This window comes from Lasiosphaeria miniovina (genome assembly GCF_030549165.1).
Source record: "Lasiosphaeria miniovina strain SMH2392-1A chromosome Unknown B0T26scaffold_2, whole genome shotgun sequence".
In the NCBI taxonomy this organism is placed as follows: Eukaryota; Fungi; Ascomycota; class Sordariomycetes; order Sordariales; family Lasiosphaeriaceae; genus Lasiosphaeria; species Lasiosphaeria miniovina.
The window spans coordinates 5,934,720-5,956,794 of record NW_026848221.1 but is presented as its reverse complement, the minus strand read 5'-3'; the positions used below and the strand labels follow the sequence as shown (position 1 = coordinate 5,956,794).

Genomic DNA, 22,075 nt, shown 5'->3' with positions numbered 1-22,075 from the left:
TATGACAGAAGCACCCCGGGCACATATTCGCGACTATAGCGTTGAAAGCGGGGTTTCCTTAGTCCCAGTCAGGGCGAGGGCGGCAGGAGGGCCAGAAGGAAATGGTAGGCTTCTGGGATTTGTGAGGCCCCTCACCCAACGCGGCCTACGCAGAGCCGCACCATGATGCACCGGAAAACGGGGTTTCTTAGACAGGCTTAGGTCGTGGCCAGGGGTGTTGGTCCGGCTGACTTAGTCCGTGCCGTGATCTTCCAGATGGTCCAGTTGGATGTATAGGTACCTAATGCATCCAAACAGCCAACGTTGCCATTCGCAATGTTTAGCGCCTTGATACTTTGAGCCGCATCGCTGAGGGTATCGGGTACATATTATGGGCAGGCTTACTCCGTACCCTCCCTGTGGTTGCAATCCAAAAGCCCGGCCGGGACTTGAATGGCGGCCACCGGCCACATCATTTTAAGCCTCAACTATGAACATTGTCAGAGCTTCAAGGGTGAGGCTCTGCTCTTGCTGCTGCAGCATCCGCGGGAATCGAAAACATGGCGGCGGGAGGGAGCCGACTCGTCTCTGAGTAACTAGATCGACTCGTGGAATGGTGCATTACAACCTGCGCCCTTGGGAGAAATTCCACTCGGGCTTGATGTTCTCCCCCACTGCCCAATGTACCTGCCTGCCTTACGTTGCCTACCTTACCCGACACCAGCCAACATGAGAAATGAGTAAGGAAAGGTAGGTGCCAGGGCTTTCAATTCGATTTGTTTGCAAGGACAGAAGGTGCAACACGTGGGTCAATCCAAACCTGCTCCGTCCCTGCCTGCATTCTGCATATTCAAAGGGAAAAAAATAGGGTGGGTGGGCCAACTATGTACATGCTGAAGGCCACACTTGGCAGGTACATCCCCTACATTCCACCCCACAAAGCGCCTCGACGGATGGCCAAGTACAAATACTCGGACGTGTGCCTCTGGCTCTTTTGTCTGGGAACTTGAAAAGACGCCCGTCTAATGCCAATACATACCTGCCTCCCACCAGTAGTACTCTCCCCAACCTCCGACCGACACCTTCCCGCCAGTCTCGTATCCTCCTCAATGGTGTCCGACGGTCGCTCTGGAGAGACTGCCCGGTGTGATGTCCCTGGTCCGGTTGCCCTATGAACTTACATCGTATGTCGTGCAACATCTCGACCTCGCCGATGTCCGCGCCCTGAGCCTCACATGCAAGAGGTTTCAATTCCTGCTCTATGAGCCCAGAATTGCAAGGGCGCTGCTTGAGGTATGGATGACCTATGCCCCTCTTTTTCCCGCTCGCTGGTCATGCGGCCCGAACCCCCCAGCGATGGTGCCTGAGGTGGCCATCTTACTGGACGGTGGCAGCACGCTGGCCGGCACAAATGTGTGTGCCTAGCATGAGCGGCTGACTGACCGTGATGACACTTCTGCGTGCCACAGGGGAAAGCGGCTGGTTCACTGGAAGCCCGTGCAGCCCAGGCCAGCAAGCGCTATGCAGCCGAGCTAAGACGCCTTATAAAACGCCGAGAGGCGGTATCATCAGTCTCGCCGTATCTGGTCGCCATTGTCGCCGTTGCCGAGTCCTGGATTTACGAGCATGGCGTTCTCTGCTATATCCACGACCGCCAGCTCCGCATCTTGGACCTGCACCGGCCCCAGAGCCAGGAGATGGTAGTCAGCATCCGCAAACTGCTCGACGAGGCCATTCCCGAGTCGTGGACCAGCCGGAAGTACAAGTTCCAGCTCTTATACTTTGCCCACGATCTGGTCTCCTGCGTCTACACGCACGCCAAGCCCGACCAGGTCAGCTGGCTTGTCGTTTTCAACCCTCGAGACCACCGCCTCGTGACGACTCGCCGTTTAGACTCGGCCTTCAAGATATTTGTCCGGAATGACGACAAATTTCTTTACTACGGGACTCACTCGGAGCTGGGTCCCGATGGCTACCGCCGCTGGGTCATCCGAGCTTTTGACATCGGGGCTTCTACCTGGCTCGAGCAGAGGCTCGATCTGCCCGACATGGTCGGGTCTGACATTGGCTCCACCGTTTGCTTCGACATTTTCAACGGATTTTTCTATGGCCTGGCAAATCAGACGGGCTTTGAAGTGGAAGAAGTCGACTGGACATCATACTATACTTGCTTCCGTTTTCCAACCAACGAGTTCGGTTTCCAGTGTGTTGAACACGCCCCTAGGAGACCCATGTGGCGAAGGAGCCACGTCGAGGGCCCTATAGATGAGAGATGGGGCCTGTTGAGCATCTTCAGGGACGAGTCCACGAATCTGTTACGAATTGTCGAGGCGAGAAAGGAGTGGCCGGCAGGCCACAGTTCGGCGCGGCGCACTTACTACACCACAGACGTCGAATTCAGCGATACGGGAGAGAAGAAACATCGAGACGAAACGGGTTGGAATCCTCCTTCAGACAGCGAGATCAGGCAGATGGCAACCTCGTCTAGAAAAAAGCACCGAACATACATGGATGCGCCTCCCAGAGATCCCCACATGGTCCATTTGGGTGACGACGGCTCGAAAACGCTCGTGCTATCTCTGCTAGGCAAGTGTCCAGTCCGGTCTTACCATCCTGCCTCCCAGACCTTTGTTGATCTGGTGAACGATCCCTCGGCTTCCGATCCCAACGAACAGCGCTTGCGCCTCCGGGGAGGCTCGCGACGTCTCTGGACACCTGGGGAGCTTGAGGAGCAGGTCCGCCCGTCGGCGGCAAAGAGACAGAAGTCTCATCATACGTTTGAACAAGATATTCGGGACGTCTACAAATACGAGGATGTTGTTTTCTGGCCTCCCGACCAGAATCCATCAGAGCCCGACCCCGCGTTGGCCGAGCTGTTCAAGGTTCTCAGCCCGCCCGGCCGCTCTGGGAATATTGATGGGACCTTTGACGAACGAAGCCTCCTATACGCCACGGGGAGCATGCCCGGAGGTTTGAAGCCCTTGGTGTTTATTTCCTTCGATCCATCTCTCTACTTGGAGGGCACTAGACCGTATCCTGGGGCCTCGGTCTCAGGAAGCGCGCCCGGTCCGCGCGACGACGCATCCCAAGCCAACAGCCAAGCCCAGACCTGCGACGACGGGTCATATGAGGCGAAAGGAAAGGGCAAAGAGACAGGAGAAGCGACGGAGCCCAATACGACCTGTGGTCTGGGCGGAAGTGCTGCATTAGGCACAACCATACTGGACGAGCCAGCCACGGGGGACGAGGTCGCCCAATGGAGAGCATTCGAACGACCAATGCATGCAGATATCTCAGTCGGGTACCACTTCGCTCTTTAGCCAAAGGACTATTGGATCTGCGGAGACAACAACAGTGTCCCTCATCTGTGGGAGGGTGGAGCAAGAGGCACCCCGAGCCACCTCTAGAGGTGCTTTGTCGGCATCGATATTATGCAGCACAGAACATTGACACAGTGGCCTACTTGATCGCTAAGCGGTCCGCAGGAAATATAGGTTCTGCACTTTCTCGCCTCGCCCGACATCACACACGGGAGGAGGGCAGCAGACACCAAAGGAGAGTCACGGGAAAATAAAGGGTGGACCATCGTAAGGCTGTCTCAAACTCTACTGTCTTCTCTCGGGCCTTGGAGAATGCATTATATCTAGACAGCCTAAGAGAAAAAAAATCACGTTGCTTGAATCCTTCTGGGCGGAGAATCCGATGGTTTCCCGAGGTTATTGCAGCGAGTCTTCCCGATGGGACATGTTGAGGTGTGCTCGACGAGGCTGCGGGGGCCAAACTGTTGCGGTCGCCAGCCTCGTCTTCGAACAACCCCGGACAAATCATTGTTTCATGACCTACGTTTACCCCTCTTTAAACGAGCTTCCGCCCGATTAGAGCGTCGTCGAGATCTTGGAGTTGCTAAGTGCGTCCTGGCCTGAGAATCTATTGGACATTAGTTTCAGCTTTCCCCGGTCCGCTGCCTGCGCCTGGCATCACAAGAACATATCAAAGGCACGAAAGCATCCACTTGCGAGGCACATTTTTTCCCCGCATTTCAACCTATTATTCTTCCCCTTGTGCGGGAAACACTCTTCCCAACTCCCACCTTGTCTCTCCCTCCCCGTGTCCCCACTGACAAGGTCTTCCTCCGTGCCCGACGAGAGTGACAGAAAGAACTGGCACTATGTCGTGTCCACTAATGTTTTCTTTATCGTATCACAAGGGATTTCTGTTCTGGACTTTCCGAACTACCCTTGGGTGGGTTAGCTGTCACATAATCGCCCACTCACACATGAACAGACACATCTTTTCATTCGGTGAAAGACATCAGATGAGCACAGATGGGGAGACAAATGAGCAAATTTTTCTTCTTTTCATCTGAGGATTATTGCTTGTGGCTTCCCAGCATGTGGCGGCAGCAAGTCAGATCCTTCTTCATGTCGTGTGCACCGCTGCATACCTTCTCCCTTTTGTCGAATACATCGGATCCCCATCTCGGCTGTTGGTGGCACCTTGTGGATAGTAGATTCTGTAGTCGGCCCTCCTTTCTACAGGCACAACCTCCCAAACCCCGACATTATGCCCCCCATCTCGGCTGCAATCTTGACACGTCAGTTTCTGGGCGTCCCGTTGATTCTCTAGCTTGAGCGCCTCATCAGCCTCAGCACCAATACGCTTCCCCTTTGTCCAAGAAGATTTAAGATACCCGGACCATATCCTCCCCTGTTCAACCTCGGCGCTCTTTGTCGTGCCCATTGGGGGCCACACATGTGTATATTGGCAACTTTGTGGGTATGCCAGACAGCAATAACTTTGTGGCCCTCTCCCTCCCGGATTGCGTAAACAAAGAATTCCCTGGCTCTGAGAACATCATTCCTCGCCCTGCCGCCAGAAATAGGCTAGATACGAGGCAACTCTCTCAGAGACCGAGACGCTGCATGGCCAACAAAAAAGAACTGGCCGATTTATTGATGAATAAGGGCCCCCGAGTATTCTGAGTATTCTGGTCGGTGGGCTGCTCGATTTGCTTGCCCGCTAGGTACTGTTTCCCGAATTTACATTTCCCTATTTCCGTAAGGGGCCATGCAAGCCATGTCAGGGGGTCTGCTTAGGCAAGGCTTTGGTGGGGCCGAGCATTCACCGGGCAACATGGCGTCAATTTCTGTTCTGGAATACCGAGGCAAATATGGGGGGTTTCATGGGGGTTGTTCGGCCTGTTCTTTATATCCCTCTCGTTATCCTGTCTTTCTGTTGGAGGTCTGGTCTGGGCACCAGCTTACACCCCCATCCTCTGATAGCGCTACACAGTACACACATGATTTTGGCCATGGGATCTCATTCGTGGTTACACCAACTCTGCCTCACCAGCCAGGCGCCGTGCGCGTAAGACTGTACTACATGAGGGAGCCCAAAGGAAAAAGAGACACAAAGTATCACCACAAATGGTGGCCACGCACGCACGCTGTGTTGTTCTATCCCACGGGTGTGGGTGGGGGAGGGAGGGCGCCATTATAACGGATGGATGGATGGATGTAATCATGACCTTCACTTCGCTTCCCTTCCCTCTCAAGAAGCAACTCAAAGTCCCCCATCCCACGGGGCGGAGAATCCTTGTCATGCCCCATGTCATGGACCCCCGTGGTCATCCTTGCGGTCCTTTTTTCAGCCTCTCTAGATCAAAATGCCCACGTCCCGCGTGGGGGGTGAGGCCAAACCCAGGGGGGGCAGAAGTCTGGAATAGCCTCAGGTACCTAACTTCTCTTCGGAAATTCTAGCTAAAAAGCCAAAAGCCAACTGCCTTAAGGCACTTACTTCTGGAATTAGAACCCTGTCGAAATAAAAACCCTTTTGAAACAAACTAAAATGAGTACCTAGGTAGGTAGGTGGTCACGACTTGAGTTGCCTCCCACATGAGAGATAACGGACCACACGTGGTATTTCTTTTACCCCATCCATGTCACGGCACGGTATGTACCGTGGGCGTGATGTGAGTAGGTCTACGGGTTCGTGACCATACCATATATAACCTACTATATACAAATTGGCAAGACACCCCACAAGACAAAAGATGAAGCCATGGTTGCAATGTACCTATGCCTGTGATCATGGGGTGAGTGGGTGAGTGAGCGAATGAGGAAGATGATATCATTGATACATACCCCGTATAATGCCTTCTCTCTGTGCCCATATGGGCCCTCCTCAAGTAGGGAAGAATGCCCCTTTCCATCAAATCACATCACATCAGCTACATCCCACGTCCCTTTCCATCCGACCCCTTTCCCATCATCAATCTTACATCCCTTTCCATTTCAATAATACCCCTTTCTCGTTCAGTCCCTTGTCTTTCTATCCTACCACATCCCCAATCCCCCATTCAACCTCCTTGCCATGGCTTGCCTCTGATATTGTCATATCAAATGTAGTCCCAAGCAAAGTATAAAAAAAAAAAAAAAAAACTGGGACAAGGCCGGAAAACAATAAAAGTAGAAAAAAAAGCTTTCATATCGACCATACGTAGATGATGGGTCGATACACACCAACAAAGCAGGGAGAGGCACAGAAGACAGAAAGTTGGGGAGGTTAAGAAGAGCGTGTGTTGAGGAAAGGTATCGGAGGCAAGGCTTCCGCAGAACGAACCGCATATCATTCACCAATTCTTTCCCTGCCCCCTTTGACCTCCCTCCTCCGTATTCTGTTGCTAGCCAAAAAAAAAAAATTCGAGCCTGAGTCTGAATCAGGCTCTCTCTATTTCACTCGTCCATGCGCCCGCCCGCCAGCTCGCAAGCTCGCGCAACGCGTTTGAGGTTCCCAAAAGATCCCCCATCCCAGAAAAAGAAAAGCCAGAGAACTCATCACAGGCATGCCATGCATTCCATGCATTCCCGCCCCCACCCATCCATGTATCGGTCATCTAACCTTGTGTCTTTCCGACATCTCCTCTCCCCGCTCAATAAACCCGCGCGTTTGTGGTGATTCGTCTAGGATGTAGCTACTGCGTGCTTGGTAAGGTGTTTTTTATTCCTGCATCCCTTAAAAGTCGAGGTCCAGTGACCCCGTTTATACCACACAACATCGGTAGGCAAGCGTGCCTAGGTAGGTATGGTAGCGCCCAGCGGCAGGGGGAAAGCATAATCCGCCCCCTATTCCCCTTGTTTTCTTTGTCTAGTTCACTTTAACATAATTACCTGCCAGAAAGACCAAAACATTAGCAAGCGCTCAGTTTTGGAAGCAGAACTCACACCTCTTAACAACACAAGACACACAGCAAGACCTACCGGGAAATTGCCCCTCCTTGCCGTTTAGTTTACCGATCCACCACTCGTTTTCGTTGGGGGTGCGCGTTACTATCTCAATTTCGTCGCCTTGCCGGAAACTCAAGTCGCCCTCGGCCTGGGCCGCATAGTCGTACAGCGCCGTGGCCGTCTCGGCCCTTGGTATTGCGACTAGCCGGCTGGACTTTGGCTTTGGGGGTGGCGGCTTCGCCTTGGCTGCCGCGACGGCCGCCAGTGACGCCGGCTTGGCGCCCGGCACGGGGTGGAAGACGGCAGTAGGCATTGACGAGTACGGTGGCGGCGGGTGATCGGCGAGTTCAGCGGCTGGACGGCTCCAGCTGGGCTTGGTTGCCGTCGCGAGCACCGGGGTGGTAGGCTCCCCACCGCTTTCGCTGGCAGGGGCGCTGATCGACGGACCTGCCGTCAGCAAGCCGGCGGGCTTAGTGCCTTCTATTGCGGGACGGGCGCCGCCGTATTTTGGCGGCCTCTTCAGACCCGTCGTCTTGAACTTGACGATGCTTAGCTTCTCGGCCTGCTCCTGGACGTCGCCGCGCTTGGCGTGGAAGGCCTCCTCGATGTCGCGCGTCAGGTCAAAGTAGCCGATGTCGCAGTGCTGCATCTTCTCGTGCAACGTGTAGAAGATGTTGAGCTGCATGTAGTAGAAGGACTGGAATAGGGGCTGGATGAACTGTTTCTCGAGGGCGAAGAGCTTGGGTAGCTCGTCCTTAAGCAAGTCGTTGAAATAGTTGAACTCTTGCGTCGAGTTTTCGACTTCGTTCTCGGCCTTCCACGTGGCCTTCTCGTCCTTGGCCGTCTTCTCTTTCTTTTCCTGGAGCTTCTTGAGGGTGGCGCGGTGGCGGTCGTAGTCCAGCTTCTTGTGCTCGCGCTTGAGGGCGGTCTTGCGGATGACCTTGATGACGTCGAGGAGCTCGTTGGCCGGCCGAATCACCCTACTCTCGATCATTTCCAGCTCGGGCGCCAGCGTCTGCTGCAGGTCCTTGACGATGGCCTCGTACTCCTCGCAGGCGCGGATGCCCTCGATGTTGCCGTGGACGACGAGCGAGCCGGGGTCTGACATGCGGCCGCTGATTGGCCTGTAGATTTCGGTCATAGCCTGTGAGAATTCTATCTGATGCTGAAGCATCCCATTGATGGCGTCAAAGTACTTTTTACTTTCATCGTGCAGGTGCTTAGTCTCAGTCTCGAGCTCTTGAAAGCGGCGCTCCGAGTCGATGTAGACGGGATCCTTGGTCTGCTCGCCGATGTTGAACTTCTGCCGGAACTGCTGAGGCGCCCGAAGGACGCTCTTCTGGAGCCCCCGGAAACTCATGCTCTCGGAGTCGATGCTGTCGCAGCTCTGCTATGTGTCACCGACTGTGCGCGTGCGTGTGCGTGTGCGCGTGCTCTCCGCAAGCCTGGGCTGGCAGGTATGCGGAATGCGGAATCTGGTATGCGGTACGCCGTACGCAGGTCTGAGGGGTGGTGCAGTAGGTATGCGGGATGCGGATGCGAATGCGGATGCGGATGCGGAATGATGCGGGCAAGCTTGGTATTGCTGCTGAGCCTAGAACTAATCGTGAGTCTATGAAGCTGCTGCCATGAACAATGCAGTAAATGCAATGCGCAGGACTTTGGGCGTCGTGAAGTGGCGTATGGAAGGTAAGCAAGTTCGCGAGCAGAGAGAATAGAAGCTAACCTTAGTGGGTTTGGAATTTGACGTTGGACTTGGGTTTAGAGGGGTCGCACCTGACGCCGGCCACGGGCGGGGATTGGGGATGATGACGATTCCGGGGGGCTGAGCTGAGCTGCTTGTCAGCGTCTGCCGGCTTCCATCTGGGCTCTAGGCTGACGGCCACAAAGAAGCCTAAACTTTAGTTCAAATACAGACCAGTAGTTCTTACTAGCACTCTATTTAGCAAGGAGTTAAAACATAAGCCCTAAGCCCATTGGCGGCCTTGAGATGCTGTTGTGGGCGGGCAGCGATGGGAGCTGTGCCGCGTTGCAGGCACAATCGTTGTAAGTGGGCTGTGAAAGCCGGATCTTAGCAAGCTTTCGTAGGCAAGTCGCAAAGCCGCCGACTTTAGGATTGTCAAATAGTAAATCTAGGGAATCTGTATTGGAGCGTTGATGTTGAAATATATGCGACTCCTCTGAGAGCTGACAGCCCTGCCAGTAGAGTATCAATGTTGGGAAGCGGGCATTGAGACTAGTAGTTGGAGGCTAGGTTCGCAGCGTATTCCGTATTGAGACCTAACTAAGGTTATTCGGGTGCTGGTGGTTTGCATGTACATCATTCCGTCATCCCTTTCTTAAAACTGACCAGCGTCATGCGCGATGCCCAGGTAGGTAATTAATGGGGCCTCCCGCGCGTATGACCAGTAGTAATGGGCCAGAGTCGGACCAGGGCGGTTGGTGTATCATTGGCTGGGGCGAGCAATCTTATCGCCGAGACGCTCCGAGGGCCAATCCGACAATCCGCGCGTTTCCGTTTCCTTTGGTAAGTAGGAATTTGGAAAGAAAGCTTCGCAACGTGAGCTCTGCACGGCTGTCAACCGCCGACATCTCAACCACGAACGTCGTCGCTCCATCATGGCCAATCTCGCACCAAAGGTACTGAGGCAGGCCTCGCGCCTTGCCACAAAGTCGGCCCTCTCTGCGGGCTCTAGACGCAGCGTCCAGACTCTATCCCGAGTGGCGACGGCCGCGCCGGTAGTCACAGTCGCATCCGCATCTCCCGCCAGCTCCGCAAGGAGCTACGTGACCGAGACGAAGCGCGACAATGCGCAAGTACAGACCGATACGGCGATCCGGCTCGACAAGGCGGGGCTCGAGAAGTCCGGGCTTGCCGTCAGCGGGCACCAGAGCTCAGAAGGCCATGTCAGCCCGATAGCCGGTTAGCGTCCCTTGCCTCGTCTCGTCGCTTGCCCCATGTCTAACTCTGTACCAGATGTCCTCAAACAGGCCACTGTCATGGACGAGGGCCAGCGGCCCATCTACCTCGACATGCAGGCCACCACTCCGGTAGACCCGCGTGTTCTGGACGCCATGATGCCCTTCTTCACGGGCGTGTACGGCAACCCCCACTCGCGGACACACGCCTACGGCTGGGAGAGCGAGAAGGCAGTCGAGCAGGCTCGGGAGCACATCGCCACCCTGATTGGCGCTGACCCTAAGGAGATCATCTTCACCAGCGGAGCCACCGAGAGCAACAACATGAGCATCAAAGGAGTCGCCAGGTTCTTTGGCCGGTCCGGCAAGAAGAAGCACATCATCACCAGCCAGACCGAACACAAGTGCGTGCTCGACAGCTGCAGGCATCTGCAAGACGAAGGCTTTGACGTCACCTACCTGCCCGTCCAGCACAACGGCCTGATCGACCTCAAGGCCCTCGAGGCTGCCATCCGCCCCGACACGGCCCTTGTCAGCATCATGGCCGTGAACAACGAGATTGGCGTCATCCAGCCGCTAGAACAGATTGGCAAGCTCTGCCGCGAACGGAAGGTCTTCTTCCACACCGACGCCGCCCAGGCCGTCGGCAAGATCCCCATGGATGTCAACGCAATGAACATCGACCTGATGTCCATTTCCTCCCACAAGATCTACGGCCCGAAAGGAATCGGAGCCTGCTACGTCCGCCGGCGGCCGAGGGTCAGACTCGACCCCATCATTAGCGGTGGAGGACAGGAGCGAGGGCTGAGGAGCGGCACGCTGGCCCCTCCGCTTGTCGTAGGCTTTGGGGAGGCGTGTCGCATCGCCAAAGAAGAACTTGCTGTGCGTTCTTGATCGTATTGAAACTGTCCAGCCTTTCCTCTGCTAACATTTTCGGCAGTATGATTCGAGGCGAATCAAGCACCTCTCGGACCGTCTGCTCAATGGGCTGCTGGCTATGGAGCACACAGAGCAGAATGGTGATTCTGAGCACTTCTACCCCGGCTGCGTCAACGTGTCGTTTGCGTACGTCGAGGGCGAGTCGCTGCTCATGGCCCTGAAGGACATTGCCCTGTCGTCGGGTAGTGCCTGCACCTCGGCGTCCCTAGAACCCAGCTACGTCTTGCGCGCGCTGGGCAACAGCGACGAGAGCGCCCACTCGAGCATCCGGTTTGGCATTGGCCGGTTCACCACCGAGGAGGAGATTGACTACGTTCTGAAGGCTGTAACGGCCCGTGTCGGTTTCCTCCGCGAGCTTAGTCCCCTGTGGGAGCTGGTCCAAGAAGGCGTTGACCTCAACACGATTGAGTGGAGCCAGCACTGAGCCGTTGAATTCATGAGGGGGAAAGGGGGGGAAAGGGGGCCGGTAGTTGGTGACAGGGAAGTGAGGGGAAAAGGAGGAGACAAAAAAAGACCTCCCATGTCCGAGGCAGTTTGCATATGTGGCATGCGAATGGGATTGTTTGTTGCTGTACAGAGCACCGGTTTTGGCTTTCAACTTTGCCCCACACACACTCAAGGACCAGGCGCCACCACACACTCAACCTGTACTATATACAATGTGTACATAATGGAAGGGGCCACAGAGAATGATACCAACGCGGCATGCGCGTGACTTGATACATTTCCGTTTTGGTGGGTGCTCAGTGGTGGGTAGTGGGCGGTTAACCGAGTTGGATTGTTTGCTTGCTTTCCCCCCTGGTGTGGCAGCTCCTCCCTACGGCAAAGCACACGGTACACACGTTTGGGGGGCCAGGATCTGCTATGCCATGCCATGTCGTTTCCGCGATGATGACGACTGCAGACTACGACGACGGACGGCTAGGGAGATAAAATGGTAATGGCGGCAGGCAAAGATGTGTGCCATGCTACATACACACTAGCTCACCGGGTAGGTAGGTAGGGAGGTAGGTTAGGGAACATGGATCCTAACGACCAGACCACGTTGCTGCATGTCATTGTTCCTCAAAACAAACAAACCTTTGCTTTTCGACCCCTCGAGTACTCCATACACACACCCCCTTTCAGAAAGAAAAGAAAAGGAGGAGAATGCCTCGAGCATTCGTACTCCGTGCCAGGCCAAACAAAAAAGCCTTGCCCTGGCTCTCTGTCTCTCGCTAAAAGGCGCCCCCGCGATCCTCTCCAACTGTCAGGGGGTAGAAAGGCAAAGACCACACCAATACCGTCCACCACACAGCTAAAAGTAGAACGTTATCTACTCAAGGGTCATCTCTATATACGCAAGCACTGCGGCTGCGTGTGCCAATATATTGATGGATGGATGGGGCGTGGAGAAGCTGGTGGTACTAACTAGCCTTCACGGCTCGCAGGGGCACCTTTTAGACAGAGACAGCCCGGGCAGGGCCTTTTGTTTTTGGCCTGGCACGGACATGGATCCAAGCACTGCAGCATCGAGATGCCGATATGTTCTTGGCGGGAGGTGATGGGTGGATGGGTGGATGGATGGATGGATGAGGCGTACAGAAGTTGGTGATACTAACCTTGACGAGGACATGAACATGCTGCGTCGATCCTGCGTTTTCCCGAGTTGGAACATCCGATTATACTGCAGACGAACCTACTGCAGACCCTACTGCAGATTTCTTTTTTGGAGGGACGAAGGAGTCTCCAATGATTCTAACTATTATTGTCTGGACAGGTTATTTTTGTTTAGGCGCTGGGAGCGTATACCCAGGTAGGTAGGTATGGCACTCGACGAGGAAGAAGGTGGCCTCGTAGGATGTGTGTGTGTGAATTCAGAGGTGAGATTTTGTCGATTGCATTACGACATCGTATTCGGGAAATGCTCGAGGAGGCTAACAGTGTAGCCATTGTTCGCTAGACTACGTCGCATGGAGAAGTGTCTGAAGAGTGGGCCAATGTATCGCAACCTCTGAAGACCGGACTCGAGTCCCTCCCGGAAAAGCGTTGACCAGAGAGAGGGAGAGACAATTTGTGAAGTTGTTTCTTGAATAGCACAGGCAGTTAGGGTACTATTAGGCTTCTCTGAATAGGGCTGGTCATCTCTGAGCTTGTAGGATCCTACCATTCTTTTGCAAGTTGGGAGAGCTGGAGAACAAGCTGGAGCGATCCATCGCCAGTAACTCATCGAGAAGAGATCGCCATGGCCATGGAAGTCACCGTAGCTACCGGCATTCGAGCTAAGGGAATTGACGGACTTGGTCCACCAGATTTTCTCTCTGTTCTTACCCCTTTACACCGTCTCTTGGGATACCTCTTGGAAACTTTGTCCACCCTCCCCCTTTTCTTCCAAAATCCAACCTGAGGTATTCATTCCAAGTTTTCCTACCTATAGGTATAGTAATTTGGAAAGATGTGTGTGCCATAACTGCAGTTGCCCCTTGGTCGTTACCCAATCAAGACGCCTCCCCAACATTGGCTGTCACGGGAGGTATTAAATTGACTATTTGCCAAAACAAACCTGTCCTACAATCACCCCCCACCCTCGCCTCAAACACCAAGTTTAGGTCGTTGCACTTTTCGTCGTAGCCTGAGACGCCAGTGGCGATCACATAAGTCCTACAAACAAACCTGGAACCTGGAACCTAGAACCTGGAACCTGGAACCTGGAACCTGGAACCTGAAAGTGTAGACCGGGGATGAGAATATATTGCAGAATGTTTGGAAATTGAATATGTGAACGAAAATGAGACCGCGGTTGGCAGGTGCCGAGTGCTTTTGCTCGTGCAACCACTGCGACCTTCTCACAGTGGTGGTATCCGGCGGCCCAGACTTACTCGGGCCAGCCCGCTGCGACGCTGACAAGAACCGGAATGGCATCTTGATGTGCCACTGCGTTTCCCGCAGATCGTAAGAGATCACCCTAAAATACGAGACGTTCCATGGTTTCTTGTTTTTTTCTCCGGGGGCAGAGTAGGCTTTGTTTCACTTGTTTACCAATTGCGAAAAGAATTGCTGCTGCCTTGGGACCTTGGCTGTTGAAGCGACCAAGGCATGCGTGATATCTCGGTATCCCCAAAGGGTGTTGAGAGGTACCGAGTACATGGGCCGAGTGCAGACATGGGGGGCGGTGCCTATGAATTCGGTATCGGGAATCAACCTTGGGAGGAACTATTCCGGCCCCGAGGAAATCGCCTGCAGGCCGACGTGAACAGCAGGAGAGATGGAGATAGAGGACACGGACAAAAGGAAACGGAGATAGCTTCTTATTCAGGAACGAGGAGCGTGCGATGCCAGAGAAGAGGAAGCAAAAGTCAATTTATTTTTTCCGGGCATGATCATATCGCGCTGTCCACTGCCCTCTTTTGGAATCAGTATGGCTGGAAATGGATTGATACAAGAGAAGGAATTTGGATAGGTCAGGTAACCCAAGCCGAAAAAAGCCAAAAAGAATGAACAATGGACATGAAACACGGTTGCAGACAGGGAACATGGGGTAAGCTGAGGTAAGGATGGTGGCAAAGCCTCGCATAATAGGTTGTCGCTTGCAGCAATGCACCCGACAATCGTCGATGGCGGTGGGTGGATCGACTCACCGATGGGCTGTGTCGTTTCAGTTGGATGCTATCGAGAGGCCAGAATGCGGAAATAAAGCATGTGAAAGCCACGGCGTGTGCATGGCACCTGAGGCGTGAAGCTCGGGTTCGTGTTGCATGTACTGTGTACTGTACAAACTCCAATCAAGCTGCGCTGATGGTGTAATTTGGAGAATGGCATCTGGGTACCTAACCTGGAAATCCACGCTTCTAGGTCGCAACGGGAAAGAGAGGGGTGGGTTTTCGCCTTACGGGGTTTAACGTGTTTCGAAGCCTTTGACTCACTTCATGCTGCTGCTACCTGAAGTAACTGGCAGGTAGTACAACGGCCTGAGCTTGCATTGGGTTGAAGGAGAAAGAACACGGGAGGACGGGAATCCTTCCGGCCCGGTGCAAGAACTTGAAGCTCAGGCTTCTTCGGGAGCTCTTTCCTGTACCTAGGGCGACACCCAAGCGAATCGGTGGGGTGGCAGGTGCGGTTGGGGCCGCCCTGACAGGCAGGCTCAGCCGATGATGTCATAGGCCCCGCCAGCCCCAACCCAAGGTCTCGCCTATGACATCATCCTAGCCGGGCACGCAACACGAGCAACATTCGATGCTTCCATCGCAGCAACCTATGACGGATATGGTGTTAGACCTGGTGTTGGAAGTGGCGTCGTAGCCAAACTGAAGGCAAAAAGTTGCAGGCATGTGGATATTGCTCGTGGAGAGTGGATTTTTCACCGTAGATATAAAGAACGGGCTTCTCGCAATTCTTTCACTTCCTTTTCTCAATACCAACCAACCAAACAAAAACACATCACGCCTCACACTTTACAACCACCTACCACAACCATCACCATGTCTAACAACAACACATCCACTCTCCAGTCGTACGTCGACTCAGCCACTGGGGCCGTCCAGAGCGCCGTCGGTGCAGTCTTTGGAAACTCCAGCCAGGAGGTCAGTGTTACCCCCTTGTTGAGTCATTGCTGTTAGAGGTGTGCTCTTTGCTGAGACAAGTTCAACATAGGCTGAGGGCGACGTCAAGCAGAAGAAGGGCCAAGCCGAGTTCGATGCGTCCCACGCCACTGCCAAGGTCCCAGGCTTTACAGCTTCGTCTTCCGGTGCCGTCACCAAGGACAGCGAGGACCGCACAGCTGGCTCGTGGGCTCAGACAGCCGGGTCTACGAAAGAGTTCGTCGGCGGCGTCATTGGCTCTGAGGTATGTGTGCCGTTTGTTTTCGAGTAAACATTTAGTGGCGTGCGGCTAACGTCCGTCAACAGAGCCTGAAGCAGTCAGGCCGTGAGCAAAACCTCGCCGGCCAAGAGCAGGAGGCTCGGGGCCAGGTCAACGACTACGCGTCTGGTGTCTCCGACCGCGTAGCAGGCACCCTTGGAGGAGCCTACGCAGGTCTCACTGGCGATCGCGCGAAGCAACAAGAGAATCAGGAGCGCCACGATGTTGGCAAGACCCAACAGCGTGGCGTCGAGCACGACGTCATCAAGCAGGCCGAGGCCCGCGAATAGATTGGATTTTTTTTAATTGCCCGACTGTCATGGACGTCCAGCAATATGCGGGTGACGTTTCCTCGTTGTCCCGGAGATGGAGTTTTGATACCCCCGGGACGGTTTATCTTGATTTTCTAAGGGTCTGGGTTTAGGTCTCGGTATAGCCTAGGAACTAGCATGCATGTCTAGGCAAACAGGAACTAGTCGTGCGGTTAGAGAAAAAATCGCCAAGAGTTTGTTCCATTGCCATGCACACATGTCTTCTTTTTCTCGCCGATATTCCTAAATTGGGTGATGAAAAGTCAGAATCCGAGTCTCGCATCCCGTTATCTGGTACCCCTTTGTGGCTATGAGCGTACGAATGAGGCGCACTCGAGTAGCCAGTTCTGTGGCCCGTGATCCTTTCTGGGTGGGAGTCCGGGAATCCGAGCACCTGTGATTTCTCCAAGAGCTGATGCGACCATATATCGTGGGAATTACATGCACCGGCAACAAGATCCGTCACGTTGGGAGGCAGTGCGGACAACGAAACTACCCGCTAGGTAGGTAGGAAGCGACCTCGGAAAACAACACCACTTGGAGAGGTGACTCAACTCTATCACTGCAGCGAGAGCCTTGCAATTTGAAAGATGGACACCACCGGAATCTCGATGGCATTTAAAATCGAAAAATGGTGCTGGATCGGGAAGGTAAATCTAGGGGAGAACTCTTGGCGACCAGCTGGGGCTTTTTTTGGATTGGATTAGAATAGAGCTCCATGACTCCATGGAAGCCCGGCGGCGTGATATGAGTGACTGCGGGCCCCCCACAGTCCAGGCAGGGCCCAAGCCAAGGGAGAATTGGAGTTAGGTGGGGAAGCTTGGAAACCCACGAGGGTCCTCGCAAAAGTCCCTTTTCCGTATCCGTATAACACTGCCCGCCTACATATCTAAGGTACCTTAGCTGGTCTGCTCAACACAGGCGACCGAGTCAGGCCGGTTGTGTGTGGTGTAATGCGGTGCTTGTGTATATTGGCGTGTCCATTTTGAAGCTAAGGTACGGTAGCTCCGAGACGTCGACGCATGAACGGCCACAGTGCCTTGAATTAGAAGATCCCAAGGCGGGCATGGATGGATTTGGTCGTTGGCGCCAAAAACACGGGGCGAAAGCACTGGTGGGACCAATATGTTTGGCGTGATGGATGTGATGTGTCCAGGGTCCGAGATTCCGAGTTGAGGTCACCGTGTCTGGTTGGACTCCTGGAGAAGTCTATCGTGGGCGCACAGGCACCCGGCGGCTCTGAGAGCTAGGCCGGCCTATCTTGGCACTGGCCGACTGTAAGAACCAGGTTGCCCGTCCGAACTCTTGTCCGAGACGACGCGGCGTCTGTTGGGGTGACGGATTGGGCATTCTACCTGTCCCTTGGACGTCGGGAATGGCGAGATGGAAGGCGGCAGCTGAGCAGGTGCCTGGGTGTGCCTAGCGTGCCTGCCTTGCCTGCCTTGCCTGCCTTGCCTGCCTTGCCTGCCTTGCCTGCCTTGCATGCCTTGTAGATGCGTCAAAGTCGTCGTTTCCGGCTCTCACGTGATTGTGCCCCGCATGAGCTTCCTTGCGTTCGCGCTTACCGACTGGGAACCAGGCTCGGAACATCGGGTCATTGAGCCTCCCAGATCCAGAGTTCCACGGATGTTCCTGCCAAATCCGGGCATCACCCTCCGGAGGCTTTGAGTTTACTCAACCTCTATGCATCCTTCGTCACGACATCCATCGGATCCAATTTGATCACCTACGGATGGGAACCGCGTCTACGTGTGTATGAGGGCCACCGAGTACATACAGCAAGCACACGTAGAGTGAGCGCAGACGACAGGACCTGGTTTGCCGTGCTTTCCCCAAGTGTTTCAAGCATATCCAAGCCTCGTTCCACGCCTCGCCATGGCAATTCGTGCCCTAAACGCCGTAGAAAACGGCCCCCAATCAGCCTAACCCAAGTTGGGTGGCTCTTTTTTTTCTCCCTTCGTTAAATGAACCTATGATTACAGACTTGAATTTCAACGCTTCCCCTAAACGAAAGCTCCAATGCGGGGACCAGCCTACTCGGCCGGCCACCGTGGAGGTCGTTATTGCCGACGCTTGACAATCGTTGACAATAGGTGCTGATCTCAGAGCGGAAAGCCGGGCTAGCTGTGCTGCGGCAATCAGCAACGGCCCAGCTTATTTGGCCTTAATCTTATTCCGGGTCCTTTGCTATGGCTGTGCGCTTCTACACACACTATCACCTGCTCCTAGTCTCTACCCTACAGTACATACCATACCTACGGTGTTTATCTGGATTTGCGTTGCAACGAGTGAACGGCAGGAATTCCACTGGGTGGATGTCGACGCGAGCAGGCGAAGGCGAAGGCGATCCTTGGATGGATAGGCAAGGTAATGTACAGTACCTGCTCTAGTCTGGCGAGGCAGAGGCAGAGGCAGCTCCGTGCTCCTCCCTCGCTACCTTACCTACCTCAGAGTCGTGTCGTCCTCGTCTCGTCACTGTCACAAGCACGTCCGTCGCCAACCAGCACCGACTTGGCTGCTCACTTGGTTGTTTGCTCACTTGCGTCAGCCTGCTTCGCACTCGGGGCGTGCGCTAGCCAGCAACGCGGTGCGGTGCGGTGCTCACCTCCATCCACTGTCTGGCCGGCTTGGCCCTTCCGTGGACTGGAAGTGTCAGACTCCCGCGTAACCTGGCTGGCGCGATAAGCAACATGGCATGCAAGTGCTGCTGTGTAACAGAGCACCGCTTGCATCCACTCTTGGTGATTCACTCAGTCTCTCCAGCCTGGAGTATGCTGCAGAATACCTGACGAGGGACGGTATCCTTTAAAGCTTGCTCCTAATACGACTGAGCGCGCCTTGCTCGATCCAGTGCCGACGGTCGTCGACCCTCCTTTTCGCCTAGCCTTTGCGCGTCTAATTTTGGAGCCCCGGTGCCGTGTCTGTCGTGGCACCTGGCGCCTGGCACCGCTCCGCTCTCCTCATCCCAGCCCTACAGAACCCGCCGCTTCTGTGCTACTGGCCCCTCACCTCCGCCATTTGGACATGTTTGAGGTTGCTGACTGCCTGCCCAGCCATCCGACCAAGGCCCTTGCCGCGACTGCGCAGCCAGGACAGGTCCTGATGACCCCCTCTCCAGGCCCAACACCGCTGGCCCGAGATACCTCTCAATGGCCGTGGGAGAGTTCGGTATGGCTTCATAACAGGATCCGGCAGCTGACTCGCCTCGTTTCAAATTTCCCCGAGAGAGCCCCCAAATTGCCAGTTCTATCTATCCCGCACCCGGGCTTTCTTTCCGCGTCTCTCTTATATGGATGGTATGGGATGGGATGGGATGGGGCCCGTCGAGCGGGAGCCTGACTTCGCAACGCCTTTTGTGGCGGTTCCTGCCGCGACCGCATCACTGGGGCGTGTGGTTGATTACGTCCTTGGGCGACATGTCCGTTGCCTGCCAAGTGATTCCTGTGGTGTGCGGCCCGCGGTTGGGCCCGCCCGCCATCTGCCGTCCAAGTCTCTGCCGTCGTGTGCGTCTATCGATCGAGACCTGCAAACACCAGCCCGGCACCGAGTCGAGTCAAGTACCGGGCCGGCAGGCGGGCCCTGCCCTGCTCTGCCCTTCGCTTCCCTTCCCTGCAGTGGATGGCCCGAGGGTATGGCCCGCGGTGTGGGAGCACAGCATGCATGACATTCTTGGCATTCTGGAGTCACAACGAGAGTTCCTTTCGTGCAGGCCAAGCGGCCTTGCTGCGTGGTTGTCTGTATGTCCTGTCCTGGTCCAAATGTGCCAACGGCCCACGCAACGCAACCTGTGACCACCATCGGTTTGTGCCACACCGAAGGAAGCCTTCCCGCCTTGACCAAGCGGTTCTAGGCTGAGGCGTCCCTGTTGAAGATCTGGGGAGCCGGCATCTTCCTTCAGCCAAGCTCTCATTCCCATCACACCCCCCCCTGCCCCCGGTCCTTGTGTTCATGCCAATCCAAACCATCACCACCTTTTGATTCCTCTCCTCTCCTGCCTGCCTGGCTGCCTTGCCCGAGCACCACTTCTCTCAACGCACCCCCCAGGCTACACCAGGTTCCTTGAGTCATTGGCCTTCAATGAAGTTCTCTCTTCTTTTCAGGAAATGGACCGTGAAATCACTATCTTGAAGGATCTATATAAATCCTCTCTTAACGCCCCTGTTCGAGCCCGCCCATGAGGGTTCATAGCCATCATCCACCGCACGCGCTTCCATATCTACCCACTAGGCTCGAGAGGACCCGTCAACAATGAGGCAACCAGCAGCCCAGCCAAGCATGATGAGAATCGCCATTGCCGGTGGCGGCGGTCTCGCCTATGTCCTCGCGGCCCAAATCACCCAGGGCGCCAACGCCGTCCTAGTCATCTCCCAACATGTAAGTCGCCTACTTTGCAAGCTGGACGTGACAGACCTTGTGCTCACCAGATATCACAGGCCCACCCCGAGTTTGAGCAGGACTTCCCCGGGTGTCAGGTCGCCCAAGTCGACTTTAGCAACGTCGACGAGCTACGATATACCCTGCTTGGCGTAGACCTGCTTATCTCGACCATCTCGGGAAGCCAGCAGCTCGATCTCATCGACGCAGCAAGACAGGCCCGAGTTCGGCTTTTTGTCCCCTCCGAGTTCGAGGGAGATGTGGAACATCGACCGGCCGACGACCCGCTCGACCGCCACTCACACGCGGCACGCGATCTCCTCGATCATTGGGCGCTGTCGACGACCAACAACATGCGCTACACCATCTTCTCTTGCGGTATCTTTATGGAGAGGTTTGCACCAGGCGGCCTGGAGCAGTATCGGATGGGAGCCGGCTCCGGACTGCAGACACCGAACGACTATCTTATCAACGTCGGGGAGGCTACGGGCGAAATTGTCGAAGGGACCGCCTCCGGCCGGCCGGCGCGGGTTTCTCTCACCTCGGTCTACGACCTGGCGCGTTTTGTGGCCGCGGCCATCGAGATGGGCCCAGCAAATTGGCCGAGGGAGTACAGAATCAGGGGCGACAGCTTGACAGTGCGAGATATACTTGCCACTTGCGAGGCTGTTCGTGGGAGTCAGTTGTCCTCGTTTGGTGCCTTTGCAAGCTACCAGCAGACTTCCAGGCTAACTCATTCTCTAGTACGCTTTGGCGCGGTGAGCCGCAGCTACCAAGACGTGGAGGCCGAGGTGGTACAGTGTGAACAAGCTCAGTACTTGAGCCGTTGGTACTACCTTCAGAGACTATTGCAGACGGCCAATGAACGATACCACATACGCAGGCCCAACCTTGTCGAAGACGTCAACCGCGCCGAAGCAACGCGGATCGCGCCTCCCACGAGATTCAGACGGTGGTTGGAGAATGTGTGGGGCCCTGCTGTCTGAGCTGTTTTCTTTTTATCGGCGTTTCATTGGGAGCCATGACTAGGCTGCTCGCCTGAGGCGAGAGCTACGAATTTGTTGATTCTTAGGTATGCAAGGGGCCTTGTTGTATTACTAGCTCGCGCCGCACATGGCTGCATTTTCCTTACGGTTCACGACTTGTTTTCGCTCGGCAGGTATTTTTTCCCCTGGCCGGATACTTGTGGCTCTACTTGGCGATTACCAACCCGCAAGCACAGGCAATTTATTTTTCTGACTCTGAACTTCACGTCATGCATTGTTTCCCGCCCAAGGAGGTTTAGGCAAGGCGTCGAGGTCGATTTCTCGTGCTCGACTGGCCGTGACACACACGGCAATGGCCAGACACTGGCGTCATGTCAAATGAATGGATTGCTGCGGCCGGTAGCACCAACAATAGACGAAGCGGCGGGAGGCGGGCGGCGGGCGGGCGGCGGGCGGGCGCGGGGATGCCATAGGTAGTGTCGTGTTCGGCCCCCACGTCGATTCC

At 55.0% G+C, this 22,075-nt stretch overlaps 5 protein-coding genes across 5 annotated transcripts; 4 read left to right on the top strand and 1 right to left on the bottom strand.

Moving 5' to 3' along the window:
• Positions 1-863: 863 nt before the first annotated feature.
• Positions 864-3,299, top strand: B0T26DRAFT_673032 (uncharacterized protein; the record flags this gene model as incomplete). The annotated part of the gene is made up of 3 exons (XM_060439541.1): positions 864-956; positions 1,036-1,392; positions 1,449-3,299. The coding sequence occupies 3 exons, from the start codon at positions 864-866 to the stop codon at positions 3,297-3,299; spliced, it is 2,301 nt and encodes a 766-aa protein (XP_060301370.1).
• Positions 3,300-7,125: 3,826 nt separating this feature from the next.
• Positions 7,126-8,565, bottom strand: B0T26DRAFT_673031 (BAR domain-containing protein; the record flags this gene model as incomplete). Its single annotated transcript, XM_060439540.1, has 2 exons — positions 7,126-7,148; positions 7,239-8,565. 2 exons carry the CDS (start codon positions 8,563-8,565, stop codon positions 7,126-7,128), a joined length of 1,350 nt encoding a protein of 449 aa, XP_060301369.1.
• A 1,259-nt stretch (positions 8,566-9,824) lies between these two features.
• Positions 9,825-11,487, top strand: B0T26DRAFT_640290 (pyridoxal phosphate-dependent transferase; the record flags this gene model as incomplete). Its single annotated transcript, XM_060437220.1, has 3 exons — positions 9,825-10,128; positions 10,183-11,006; positions 11,065-11,487. 3 exons carry the CDS (start codon positions 9,825-9,827, stop codon positions 11,485-11,487), a joined length of 1,551 nt encoding a protein of 516 aa, XP_060301368.1.
• Positions 11,488-15,520: 4,033 nt separating this feature from the next.
• On the top strand, positions 15,521-16,189 carry B0T26DRAFT_638670 (uncharacterized protein; the record flags this gene model as incomplete). Its single annotated transcript, XM_060437064.1, has 3 exons — positions 15,521-15,622; positions 15,693-15,884; positions 15,947-16,189. The coding sequence occupies 3 exons, from the start codon at positions 15,521-15,523 to the stop codon at positions 16,187-16,189; spliced, it is 537 nt and encodes a 178-aa protein (XP_060301367.1).
• A 4,269-nt stretch (positions 16,190-20,458) lies between these two features.
• On the top strand, positions 20,459-21,570 carry B0T26DRAFT_748719 (uncharacterized protein; the record flags this gene model as incomplete). Its single annotated transcript, XM_060444997.1, has 3 exons — positions 20,459-20,584; positions 20,644-21,262; positions 21,329-21,570. The coding sequence occupies 3 exons, from the start codon at positions 20,459-20,461 to the stop codon at positions 21,568-21,570; spliced, it is 987 nt and encodes a 328-aa protein (XP_060301366.1).
• Between the last annotated feature and the right edge of the window lie 505 nt (positions 21,571-22,075).